The 14871-nt window shown below is 33.6% G+C and overlaps 1 protein-coding gene across 1 annotated transcript in view; it reads right to left on the bottom strand.

Moving 5' to 3' along the window:
- The window catches only part of LOC122794026 (ryanodine receptor 1-like), a 2146276-nt gene that overhangs the window by 96366 nt on the left and 2035039 nt on the right, over positions 1–14871 (bottom strand). The window contains 4 exon segments of the mRNA XM_044062140.1: positions 579–735; positions 1767–1901; positions 6420–6566; positions 7799–7859. Of these exon segments, the coding sequence (XP_043918075.1) occupies positions 579–735; positions 1767–1901; positions 6420–6566; positions 7799–7859 (500 nt within the window).

Below are 14871 nucleotides of genomic sequence, written 5' to 3'. Positions count from 1 at the left end.
GGCTTGTGTTCCCAGTCTTAATGCTTTTCTGAGGCCACAGTCCTTTTCCTCTGTTATCAAGTGCAGTGGATCAGAACTGCCACTTCCCCTAGGATAATCACCCATACAACACTGTCTGCTGATTTTCACTACTATTTAGTCATCTCCACCAGTGATCAGGCTACTAGCTGGACCATCAGTTCTCAATTGTAATCAACGTCAGCAATAACAAAAAAAAAAAAAGATTGCAGTGAGACCCTAGATTACTGCGGTAATCACAATATCAAGCTATATAATCAGATTAACACTAACTGAAGTCTTGTACTGTACATTAATGCTGTACATGCAAAACGAATTCAGGATCTTCTTAAACAATGTAATAATTTTTCGGCTACACAGTGTGTGGGGTCTAGTTATGATAAACCTCACAGAGACAGAGGTGCTCTGTTCAGAGGACCATCTGAATGGTACATGTGGCCATCATCCAGATGCAAGCTAACACCAGCGTCCCACTGCCAACATTTGCTGCAATGTATTTAATATCATGTATCAAAAATACAGTGCTGAAAATGGAATATGGAAGAGAAATGTCCACTTACCTTGGATAATAGCCAGCAAGATGACTATCACAAAGAAGAAGAAAGTGATATCAAACACTACACGATAAAGTTCGTATTCATCACCCGCTGGGTCTTCAATTTCATCACCAATACCACCACCTGCTCGGACACCAACATACATGTGGAACAAGTAGCACTGTCAGAGGTAAAAAGCAGTATAAATTAGAGGACAAGGCCATATAAAATTACCTCAATGAGTTAGTAAATCTGCACTAGCTGAAAAAACACCTTTTTATTTCTAAAAAAAAAAAAAAAGTTGAACTTCATTCCTTCCTCAGTCACTCACTCGGTGTGTTCCTCCACCACTCAGTTTTTAATTAGAAACTTATTAAAGAACAAGAGTATAATTCATTAGTTGGTTTGGCATAATGGTTAAGGTCTTCATCTCATAGTCCCAAGGTTTAGGGTTTGACTCTGACCTTGGGTTGAGGACCTTATTAGCATACCTAGATAATGCTCTGTTTGGGAGACTGTGCCTGAGAAATGCGTAAGTTTGAATTTTAGCATGTGCATTTATTTTTGAGTTGCAGGGTTGGCATAATTGTTAAGGTGTTTACCTGACAGACAAAAGGTACAAGATTTGATTGTCACTTTTGAAAGAGAAATTGGCTAGGCTTAAAATTACCTGCAATGGAAGCTATCCTATTACTTACATATGAATCTATTAATCTGACTTTCCAGGAGATTCATTTTCATTAAAAACTTAAGATACATAAACTTTATAGGTGTAAACAATCACTGTTAATGAATGAAAATGACATGCTCAGGAGTATTTCTCATGCAAAAAGTTGTATTGTGTCTGCTGAATATGCACGGGAATGTAGAGTTCTTATAAAGTGCCATAAGGAACAATACCAGCTCATGTTCGTTTTTTCTTTTCATCAAATGTGTTATTTAAAAACTCAGAACTGGTAGTGCTAGGCAGCGACAGAATGCAAATCTATAAATACAACCTGATATTTAGGTAGTATAGTAGAAGACAAAGTGGGGAAAACATTTGGTAAATTAACTCATACATGAAAAGTATGACAAATGCAACAATGAATACAATATAATCAACACTATATGAAAACGACAGTCAAAATTAAAGCACTGCCATGTATGTGCTAAGAAAGTTCTTCGGATGAGAAGCTGTTTTACATGCCAAGTACACATTATTAATTCTACCGTCATCATGTCATCACACTTCATGTCGGGCTCATCCTCATCCTCGCTTTTGTTGTAGAACTTGCGGAAGAAGTTGAATGCCACTACAGTGTACAGGTACACGACTACAGCTAACAGTCCGACGGTCATTGCCAGCTGTAAAAACAGGAAAAACAGAGACATTACTACACCTAACAGTCTGATGGTCTTTAGCATCTGTAAAACAGGAAAAACAGACAGACATTACTACAGCTGGCAGTCCGACAGTCATTACCAGTTGTAAAATCTGGAGAAATAGTCAGCTGAAAGAAAGGGCACTGCTAGCAGCATATCATGTAACAGGCTTTCAATTTACACCTTCTAAGAAGGAAAAGAAGTACGCTTGGGTTATAAAGATAAGATCTCTAAAAGTTAGTACTAAGCTAGCTTGGAGCGCAGCAAATCCAAAAATGAGACACAGTTAATTCATTCTTTGCACTATTAAAAAGACATGGAATCATCTTTTGCTTGGCACATCACCCATATGTATTTTATCATTTGTGGAAGCTGCCATTCATTGTTTATGGTACTGCAGTATGTTTTAATGAAAAGAGTACTCTTTCAGACAGTTATGATGTCTTCTTAGGATTGTTTATTAACCTTTTCAGTGCTGCCAGTGAGACATCATGACCTGCAACCCTTTATGATCTACAGCTCCTCAAAAATCTAAAACTGAAAAAAGGCTTACAGAAGGAAATGATTATATCGAATATTAAGGATAAATAGTAAGATACAAAACATAAAAAATAAAATGAAAATCATACCAACCGTATGGCATCCACCTATACTGCAAATTATGGGGGTTCAGCTAGGAGCTCAGGTGCTGGATGACTGACTGGATGAAGGGAAAACTGAGATACACAGACCTTGTTCTCCTTTTTTGAAGGGAAAATGTGAAACTTGGGGGTTACAATGCCTGTCTCTTTTGGAGACCAAGAAGGTAACTTTTCCAGGTCTGTTATACAGCTACCATGCATGAGCAGATACTTGAGGGTTACATGCATCATTTCACAGTTAAGCACAGGGGTAACTTAGAGTACTACTACATTTCAATTACAACATATTGGATTGCTGTCAGCATGCAATACCTGCAACATGCTGGTGACCCAAGTTCTGGTAAGTGTGGGGGGGGGGGCTGACCTAATAATGAGTAGCTTAAAGATATTCTCACTGCATGACAGAATGAACAAATGAACCAGCCAGTTAAGGGTAGCCAAAAGCATTGAACTTGGTGAAAATATGCTATTAAAACTCCTTCTAAAAACACTCTGAAACTCTTTGAGACTAGTTTTATTTATTTCATTTTACTGACTAGGAATATCTCACTGAAACAGAAAATGCAAAACACAATGGTTCTTTTCAGGGAAGACTAAAGGGGGTATTTATACTAAATGGGGGAATTTGGGCAGGACACCATGGAAGCTTACCAACAAATGCAGTAGCTCTTAACATCTACCATTACCTAATGCAGAAAGGACCTTAGTTTAACATCTCACTCATAGGACAACATATCAGTGTCTTGCTACAGCATAGCTATCCGGTGACAGGAGGGGGCCTACAGCCTTCTGGTCCTTCCTGACACAGACATAAATGTGCAACACTCTGAGCCACAGACATTGCAATTATGTCAATACTTTATAATGCAGGAATCAAAAAAATAATGAGTTAGCTGAACGACATGACAGAATTATTATTTTTTTGTTAATGCTTAAAAAGTAAAGCTCTGTACGGGAAGCACAGTGGGGATCCTTGACAACACAATAAGGAAAATGAGAAGAGAAAGGAAAGGACAATAGGATAAAACACTAGATCATTGTCTTACTTTATGTATAACTGCATTGTAGAAAATACAAAAAATAAGCCAGCACTCACTGTGGACAGAAAAAATATGAGTTTAATCCATAAAAAATAAGAGTCTACAGACCGGTTTCAGCCTGAAAGCCTTTATCAATGAATAAAGATGACCCTGAGAGATCAAATATATATATTAAACACACAATAAATAATTAATTGGCAAACAAGCCAATGAACACTCACAAATGATCATTAAGGCCAGGTGGAAATAATCCACCTAGTCTAATTATCCATGTTTTTTCTTTCTTACTGAGAATATTGTGCCAACCAGCTTTGAAACCTCTATAGCCCATAATTTTATCAATAATAATAAATTTAAACCAGACAGATGATCTGCTGTGGCGACCCCTAACCAGGAAAAGCCGAAAGAAGAAGAAGAAGAATAAATTTAAACCTGGCAGAAGGATGAACCAGAGTATGTTTAAACAGTGCATTTGTGGCAACCTTCAGTATTTCAGTATTTAAATGAAAATAAATGGGGCATCAGTTTTACAGTTAATTGTGATATAGATTCTACATCCCTTTTGGATGTTAAGTTATCTAGACAACCAGATGGCACATTAGTTAGCTCCGTTTACAGAAAACCCTTTCATTCCAATACACTTTTGCATGCCTCCAGCTATCATCCAAACATGTCATCAGAAACATCCCCAAGTCACAATTTATGAGGATTCATCATTTATGCTCCAACACGGAAGAATATTATTTTTTTAATCAGAATTTAATACAACAGTTTACTGAGTGGGGTTACCCTTCAGGCCAGTTGATTAAAACAAGTAGGGAGGTTCAACAGCTTCACATATGTGATTTACTTAAATATCAGAAATGTTATAAATCCAGTCAGAACCATAAAATTAGATTCCAAACTAGTTATGGGAGGAATACTCAATAATTTATTGATTTAGTGCATCGCTATTGGGATATTTTGTTGGCCAATGATAAACTTAACGATTTATTAGGTCAGAAATGTTCATTTACTTTTTGCAGAAGAAAAACTTTAGCTAGCCATTTTAAACATAATACATTAACAAGTGGCTTATTACAGACTACATTGGATGGTACCAGGGCAGTTGGCTGCTTTCCTTGTGGCCACTGTTCCTTTTGTAAATATATTTACCAAACAAAGGAATTTTCCATTAGGAATACACCACGTAATTTTTCCCTCAATGTCCTGTCTAACTGTAGCAGTGATTGGGTGATTTATTTAACTTTCTGTACATGCTCGGCATTCTATATTGGTCAGACACCCAGACCTTTCAGGTTATGTATATCAGAACACCTTAGCAATATTAGACACAAGGTTTCCACGAATGCACTGTTTAAACATACTCTGGTCATCCTTCTGCCAGCTTTAAATTTTTTATTATTGATAAAATTTTGGGCCATAGAGGTTTCAAATCTGGTTGGCACAATATTCTCAATAAGAAAGAAAAAACATGGACAATTAGACTAGGTGGATTATTTCCACCTGGTCTTAATGATTATTTGTGAGTGTTCATTGGCATGTTTGCCAATTAATTATTGTGTGTTTAATATATATATTTGATCTCTCAGGGTCATCTTTATTCATTGATAAAGGCTTTCAGGCTGAAACCGGTCTGTAGACTCTTATTTTTTATGGATTAAACTCATATTTTTTCTGTCCACAGTGAGTGCTGGCTTATTTTTTGTATTTTTCACTGTTGGTGTTTTGAGCCTCTGCACTTGTCTTCCGTGCAGTTCTCTTGCTGTTGCTAACTGTATTGTAGTCCACATGTGTAAAATTAGGTCCCTATCAGTTTATCGAAAAATCACTTCATGGAACGGCATTTTCAGTGCAATTACACTGAACTTGCCGTTCGTCAAACTGTTCATACTGAGATCGTGGTAGAGTGAGGACTGGGAAATTTGCCATTTCTCACTGTAGTTTGAACTCGGAGTTGGTATATACAATTAGCGGGGGGGGGGGTACAGTGCCCCACATGAGGGGAATTCAATGAACTGCATTTTTGATGAAATGCCATTCACTGAAGTGAATGTTTGATGAAGTGATATAGACCCATAGAATTTATTTATTTGGAGATACCTGAGGAGGAGCATATTTGGGAGGCTGTTAGTATCTTTCAGCTAGTCTCATGAATCAACCATGCCATCAGGTACTAGATTTTGAAGCCCCTTTTCACAATGGCAAGGAATCCATTACCAAGCAACTGAAGAATAAAATTATTTGCTTTGCTAGTAATCAAAGCCACCTGTATAACCTAGTGAGCAGTAACATTTGTAGTATGGCTGGGAGGAAATGAGGACAGCCCTTCATATTTAAAGAAATCGTTGCACAGAAGGTTATCAGACAATAGAGCTTGTTCATCCAGTTCAACATTTTTCCAAATAACAAAAACAGTCTGAAATGGCCTAATATAAGATGTCTTTAAAGTGGACTTCTCAGATGTTGGCTGAAATATCAGGGAACAAGGCACCCAAGATTTTTCTTGCTGAAATTTAGTAAGATATATTCTAGGCTACTAGCTGCCTATGCCAGTTTAGTATCTTCTTTGACTACCAAACACTACTGTTGCCTGGTTGGGAACAAAAGCCTGGGCAGGATGAGGTATCTGATTACTTATTTTAATGTATAGCCATGCAGTATTAATTTGCAATTCATCTGCTGCATCAATACATAACTCTGACCATTACTTCAGTAGTAATCTCTTGTGCTTAAAATCATTATAAATATTGTATTAAACAAGTCTGGAATACAGATAACATCAATATTATATCAAAAAGTTTAATTCAATCATTTACCTGCTTGCCATTGTGTGTTACAGAGGACAGGATTGTTCTGAGAGTTTTCACTCCCATAGCGATGTCCAAAAGATGAGCAGCAAAGAAGAAATGATTGAAATGGCCAAGGAGGGACATGACCATGTACCAGACCAAGTATAGGAAAGACTAGACGAAAAAAGGATAACACATAAAATACAGTTAAATAAAGTAGTAAAAGTAATGTAATTAAAATAAGTCCCAACATACTTTTTTTGGCCCTTAGCTACTGCCAGCCATTAGTTGTATCTCAGTGGCTATCCTTAATCTCACAAATGAACTGGGAAGGGAATGGGGCAGCCTTGTATAGCATTCTAGCACTGCTTTTGGAGTGGCCTATTCCCTGCTTGTTAATCATATACCCAATATGCAAAGAATACAGTGCAGGGGCACACAAATACTGCAGCAAATACGCCAGACCACATTTCTGAAATGAATCAATAAAACCTCCTGGTCATTTATTGATCATTCTTTCCCAGCTGACCATTAACTTCTCAGCTTCTCGCTGTTATATTTTTCCCATAATACACCCAGGGTGGGCCAGCTGGATATCAGGAAAAGAGAGTATTGCATCTGCTTTCTGCTGGTATCACCTCCCTAACGCAGGCCCTCATGGCAGTGTGAGAAGGGTAAAGGGAAGTAGATCATGCAGCAGAGCTGGAAGCTGGTAGTGCCACATATGCTGTTTGGCACACAGGCCTTTTTCTTAGGCCTTACCTCCAATGTGCTGATTTTACACCTGTAGGTAGGGCAGACAATGAGGCATGGCCTCAGATGATGTACCCACCTTCAGCCCTAAGGTAGCTGTGCTATCTTATTTATCTGGTGCTCCCAGACCAATGACTCTTCTAGGCTGCCACCTGGGTTCAAGGAATGACCACGTATACCAGGGTATGCACACCCATCCTCTTTGCCAACTATGTCAGTAACTCAGCTCACTAATCGAACATGAGTTGCCTGGGCTGTAGTCAGGGCTTTATCCCTCTATATCACTGGGCTCTTGTACTTGGTTCTTTATTGCACCAGGAGTAATATGCCTGGCCTCTGCAGGGATTTTTTCACTAGGCAAAAGAAACCCACACCCCAACAAGAAAAGGAAAGCCATTTGATCTTCCCTGCCATGAGATGGTCCTGTAGTACCCATCTTGCCAACTGAACCCAGGGCATCCATTATGCAGACTAACTTAGAATGTAACAGTTTTAATTAAGGACCTGTTTTAATTACACAGAGATATCATTTGGCATTAGACCTCGTATACAGTAAACATGATAACTTGAAGATATGTTCAAAACAAGTAACCAATGCTGTATAGTTTGATCAGCATTATCAGCTGTATTCATTTTTAACTACATCTACTTACATTATCTGTAAAGACAACTCCGAATTTCCACATTTGGTACTTGAGGTCAATGGAGGTAATCCTGGAAAAAGAATGATTTGTTTAAATTCACATCCACCTGCTCTATATACACTGTTGGCAGATCATAATCTTAACTGTGAAAATGCTAAACTCTTAACTGCATTAACTTTTTGGATGATACACAATTCTTCAGCTGAAAGTAGTCCTTAATCATACAAATAACCCATGTTCTATGCTAACAGCATTACTACCAGTGAATGATTAGCTAACTGTCCCACTCAGCAACAAAATCTGTAATCCCTGATAAACAGTGAGGAAATAATGTGCTGGGTTTTACATTGGACTTTTCAGTCAGCTTTTGTAGTCAGGCATGAGTGTGATTCACCATACAACTGGCTATATTATCACAAAGGAAGCTGCACGAACCTGTCACTTCCAGCGTATCACAGTAAGATACCTGCAGCTCACATATCCATCATAACATTGGCTAGCCCTCTTAACAATCAAACTGATAACAGGATTAGTCAAACTTACTTTGGATCCTGAAACAATGTAACAGGACGGGCTGCAACCGAAATGCAAGGGAAAAATACCAATATACAACATGACTTGCTCCACTGCAGGGGTATTAAGTAAAGAAGTTTTTGATCTACTATAGCTTAAATCTGCAAAGCAATGAACTAGAACCTACATACAGTTTCAGTTAATTTTTGTGTCTTATCTTTATACAATATGACTAAATTGGATTAATGCCTTTGTATCAAAAGCTTGGAAAGTTGAGTGACAAAACATTGGCATCTCAAATATTGAAAAAAAAAAAAAAAAAAACAGTAAAATATACTAATTCCATGACTGAACTACAGTGGGGAAAGGGACAATTCCCCAATTCCTGCTGTACCGCAATCATATATTGTATTTTCCATTTTCTTCTATGTCATAATTTCTGATCTTGACACTTACGTTGCAGTGTTTTGTCTTTCAACATTCACTCATGTCAACATATTGACATGTATCCAGTAATTCACATTTTACATCATTGAGTGGCTAGCCCTGATACAGCAGTTGACAAAAGCAATGCAGACTTATTTTTCTATCAAGAAGGTTGGGACATGGTTATTTTGTAGAAGACCATCCTTCTTTTAGAAATATGTATAGTTTTTACCTTAGAATGTAATGATTAGTGTTTTCTTTTTTAGATACCAAATGTTCTAATTTTAAAATTAAATTTTACAAAATGAAATATTTATTCTTATCTGATTTTATTACATTTATGAACTTGGGAACTAACAGACATAGTAGGGTCAACTAGATCAACAAAACTAAGTAGGTAATTACATAAGTAAATAAAGAAAGAAATATATAAAAATGTCTGTAATACTATCTTTAGTAGATAGGCTTATGTGACATTATATATATTATGATATCCCAGTCTTATATTCACTGTGACCATGTGTACATTCCATTTGTTTATAGTCAGTTTTACTATTACAATCTCTGTTGCACAATGATTTACCTAACCTGAGACTGCTACATAATGTACAGTTCTCCAAGAATACTGACTGCAACACAACCTGTCACATACCTCTCTAGAAATATAGCAGCTGACTATATTCTTCATATCACATATGTAAAAAAACATAGGAAGTTGACAGAGTAATAAATACACCATTAGGCCTGTCAATCAAAATTGCCAAACTTTCTGTCATGTACGTTATCAATGTAACTCTAAATGAGACCACAGTATTAGCATTTATAACAAATTATTGCAAATGATTCCATTCTTCTTCTCTACAGATTAAATCATATTTCTCCATTTATTCTGACTATTTTTTCTTTCTTTGTTTCTCAAATCTAAATTATGTTGTGGCCTACATAACCATAATATTTAAAGAGATAACTGCCCTGAAAGGCATTATCAGTTCTCATTATAATCTCAGAGTAGAGGAAATACATTCACACATGTTGCATCCACTCACTCTATCGGAGTCTAGGTTCTTCTATCATTGTCTTGGTGAATTGCTTTTGTTCATTCTCACTTTTCATTATGTTAGACTTTCTGGGGAATTCCAAATGCAGGCAAAACAAATTGCAAAAGCAGTCTAATCAGAAATATGAAGAGATGAATCTTAATAACAGGGTTTCAACAAGTAATGAAATGCAAGAGGAAACAGCCATCTCCTTGCTGGCAAGCAAACCATATCTGAGTGATTGTTAAAAGAAAAGATTTTATATTGAAATTAATCAAGATGTCCAAGTCACCATATTAACATAAGCTTTACCTTTCCACAAGAAGTCAACATTCTACTAACCTTAATACCAAGCATGTGGATTTTTCACGTTCTACTAACCTTAATACCAAGCATGTAGATTTTTCTAAGTTTACCTTCAGTTTATTCTCCATTGACTTTTTTGTATACTTCCACTTAGAACCAACAACTCTTTATGGTGTCATAACATCTTTTAAGGCTGGCTTCCTTAAGTGAGTTATCAATCAACGGTAGGCAAGATATGAAAGGGCAAGTTGTAGAAAACACAACTGTACTAAGATTGTTACTCTAGGATGCAGTCAGTGAAGATTTTAACTAAAGTGACCCATTACATTGTTGTTTTAGGAACTGGTTGCTACTGAAGAACATAGTTTGAAATACCACAGAGAAGACAAAAAAATGCCATGTCACTGCCTTTGCATAATACAATATGCTGGAGAGTTCATGAATTGTTTGTTAGTAATTCTGAATATATGTATATATTTCCTTTTTTTCTTAAAGTATTTTATTAAACTTTTTAAAAAAATAATTACAAACTGTATTAAGGTTTGAAATATAAGTGAATAAATTAAAACACATGTTTTATAAATGAAATAACATTTAATTATTTACAATATATACAAAATGCCTAATACCAAATTATTAATAATTAACACAAGCAATACATAAAATGATAAGAACAAGTAACTATTTATATTTAAGATGAAAAAGTTTCAGTGAGGGTTAATATTTTCAACCAAGGATTATTCTTAAATTTATTAGGGGAAATTCTATTCTCTTTTACTGTTGTTTCTTTGATTGCTGTGTCTCTCAGATGGATAAGAAAATCTTCAAATTTTGATTCTGAAGGATTCTTCCAGTTTCATGGCCACAGCAAAAATTGGGCAAGTTTTATTAGAAAAGTATTTTTTTAATTCCAATATATTTCTCAGTTTAACAACTGTTACAGGATTTAAAAAAGCTCTTTACAAAATTTTCCAAGTAAATAAACTCCAATATAGGGTCCAGGATGTGTTTTAAGAGATGAAAGAAGTTTTTATTTTGCTCAGTTAAAGCTATCTAGTGCTCTTTAGTAAAGAAATTCCAAAACTTGTATTTAAGTTACAAATATCTTTAGCTAAAACTGAATGTAATTTGGAGATTAAATTATCAACTTCTTGATGTTTGTAAATAATTTAATTTAAAATTTTAATCCACTCTGGAATTTCATCACACCTTGAAGTGTCTAGAAAAGAAATTTTGGCTTGAATTGATGTAAAACTAAATATGCATGAGCATATCATTAATATCAATATTAAACTCTCATATGGAGTCTATGGATTTTACTTTATTTCTTTCAAAGCATTGATACCAACAATACAATTGTTGACTTTTATTGTAGTCCAGTATATGAATTGTTAAATTAGTATTTTTTGTTAAAAAAAGAGAATAAGGGATTCAAACCAAAATCTGTAACTTGAATTAATTCATATTATTTTTAAACTTTTTTTTACAATTACATTTATATAATTAGATTTCGTTGGAGAATATTTAGGAATTTAAACATATTTACAAATTAAAAAAAAAACAGAAGAGGTTACATGATTTCATATTTATTGAATCGAAAACATTCCATTATTTATATTAAGCAAGTGATAATGTAAGATTTTCCAGTTTGTAATATAATTATCTAAAACTGAGAATAATTTTCATAATTATTGCTTTTGTGCAAGTTTCTATATTTGGAAAATGTACACCTCCACAATTCCATGGTCTAAAATGATGATACTTAATCTGGGTTTATTTGGATACAATAGGACATTAATAAGTAATGTATTTATTCTTTTAATTTGTTTCTTATTAGGTGACATTATAAGAGATTGAGTTATATATACTATTTTTGGAAATAGTCATTTTAATTATTTGTAATATATCTTTAAATGAAATGAAAATCTTATTTCAAGAATTAATCATGTTAGTTAAAGAAGTTATAATGTTTTTCATAACTGAAGTTTATAGTCTATTTTGTACTTTTTAAAATATGGGTTCTTAAATAAGATAAATTAGTTTATTCTTTAACATTATATAATTATCTGAATTTAGTGATTTTTACTGACAAGAAGGTAATTAGATTTAGAATTATTAAAATGCATATTTACCATTTTTTGAAAATGTCTTCTAATATTCTCAATCATCTTGAGCCAAGGGGTGGCCACAGTGGTGCACCAGTTAGCACTATCATCTCACAGCAAGATGTTCTCTAGTTCAATTCTCGGCTAGGGTGACTTCTGTGCAGAGTCTGCATGTCCTCCCTGCGGTCATGTGGGTTTCTGTGTGCTTCCTCCAAAGACATGCATTAGGCAGATTGGCCACTCTAAATTGGCCTTAGGTATGAGTGAGTAGTATGAATGCACTACCATGGCAGGGTTAGCCACCTGGCGGTGTAAACCTTGGCTTGAGATAATTTTCACTGCTGACACTCCAATCCCATGTGCAAAATGGGAAAAGGGGTTGAGGATGGATGGCTGGAGGATGGATTCTCAAGTTCTTCTAATGTTTTGAAGGAATCTTTTAATGTTAATAGTATATCATGAGCAAATGGCATAACATTAGAATTATATTCTTGATTAAACTCCCAATCTTTAATTCTTGTATTTGAATTGATTAAAATTACAAATATCTCAATAGTTAAATTAAATAACAAATGAGAAAGAGGACAACTTTTTTTAGTTCCTTCATTAAAATGTACAAAATTTGAGGTGACTGGACCTATTTTTATGTAAGCTAAATTATTATTATTATTATAGCTAGATCTTAACATTACAATAAACTGGGTAGGAAAATCAAACAGATATAACACTTCAGATAAGTAATCCCAATCCAATGAATGAAAAGCTTTTTCAATATCTAAACTAATAAATAAAAACTCAGCTTTCCTCGTATTCATCATATCTATAAGAATAATTAGTATTTTTATATCATCAGATGTTTGTCTTTTACATATAAATTCAGATTAATGTAAACTGATTACATTTGTTAAAATTAATTTCATTCTATCTGCTAATATAAAGATGAAAAATGTTATAATCTACATATAGGAATGAGATAAGGCTATATGAAAAACACTCCTGTGTTTTCTATCACCTTTTATAATTGGAGTAGTCAAGGAATAATTCCATGAAGGTGGCAATTGTTCTAGAGTTTGTCCCTTTATCATGACATTAAGTAAATCTATTATCATTTTTTGATGGAAACATTTATACAATTCTGGGATAATACCATCATTTCCAGGAGCTTTTTAGATTTGATATATATATTTTTTATTAACTTCTTGTAAATATATAGGTTTAACCAATTAGGTTTTTTTATAAGGAAGATATTTTTTTACCAAGGAAAGATCAATTATTGTTGTTAAACCTTTTTCTCTATTTATCCCTTTTTGATAAAAAGATAAGAAATAGCTTCTGAAAATTTCTAATATGTCACCAACATCTGAGTTTATTTGTTATAGGATTTTTTAATTCTTTAATGTTACTATTTGTTCAAGTTTTAATTATGTTTATATTTTTACATGTTTAGGAGATCTTGAGGAAGCTATCTTTAGTGTTTCTAAAGTGAATTAGTTTTTATTAGACAACTCATTATATTTTTATCACGAGCCTTCATAACCTCCCTATTTTATTCTGTTTTATTCCACTCTTTTTTTTACATTTTTTTAACTTTATTTGAATAAATAATATTTCATTATTACATTCTTTTAATTTATGTTTGAACTAAGAAATTGTCCTACCATAAATATATGCTTTAAAAGAGTCCCAAACTATTATTAAGTAGAGTCAGGAGTGTTATTAAACAATAAAAAAGTATCTCTCTCTCTCTCTTCAAATAGCCATGTTTTGTACTCCTTCATTTTAGTAATATATACTGGAATTCTGAAAATATATGTTAGCGCTTTAAATTCTGTTTTTATATTGAAAACTAATGCATTATGGTCTGAGAAAGGAAAATATATTATATTGAAATTAATTTAGATGCGATATCTTAAGAAATCAGTAATTTGTCAATTCTAGTTTGATTACCGTAATTAAAAGAATGGATAAAAATCTAAAGAATTTATACTTTTAAAATAACTGCGTCTTTAATATTAAAATAATCTTTCCAAGTTTTTAAAGATTTAGCAATAGGGAGTAATTTACATTTTTTTACAAAAATTGGATTCAGAATCTTCCAAAAGACAATTAAAATCAACAACCTTGTATTACATTCCTTTTGTAGTTGTTAATTATAAAATCAAGATTTTTTTGGCTAATTTAACTCCCATTGCAGGAAAACAATATAGATTGTCCAAAGTCCATATTCTATTTCTGTATTTTATAAAAACTAATGTAAATAAACCCTCTTTTTCTTCATGTTTAAATAAAATGTGAGGCATTTGATTCTCTTTTTTCTATAAAATAGCTTTTCTTCTTTTTCAGATTTAAAAGAAGAATGAGCTAAAACCAAATATTTATTAGGTTTCCAATATCCATTGCCATTTACATAAGAAAATGTGTCTATTGGAGGAATACAACATGAGGTTTATTTAAATCTAAATATTTTAGTAAATTCACTATCTTTTTATGGTTACTTAAACTGTTAACATTTCAATGATAAATATAATTACATATTATAGAATAAAGACAAAAATTTTTATTAAAATGTGGTATATGATAATACTAAGAAAAAAATATAAATAGGTTATATGTAAGCCTGTGAGTAATCCGCATATAAAGAAAAGGGTCCCAGGTAAGAAAAAAGATTAAAAATAATAAAAAAATATTCCATTAA

The sequence above is a fragment of the Protopterus annectens genome, chromosome 1.part0 (genome assembly GCF_019279795.1).
Source record: "Protopterus annectens isolate FY-2018-M chromosome 1.part0, PAN1.0, whole genome shotgun sequence".
Taxonomy (NCBI): domain Eukaryota; kingdom Metazoa; phylum Chordata; order Ceratodontiformes; family Protopteridae; genus Protopterus; species Protopterus annectens.
This window is presented reverse-complemented; position numbering and strand designations above follow the sequence as displayed.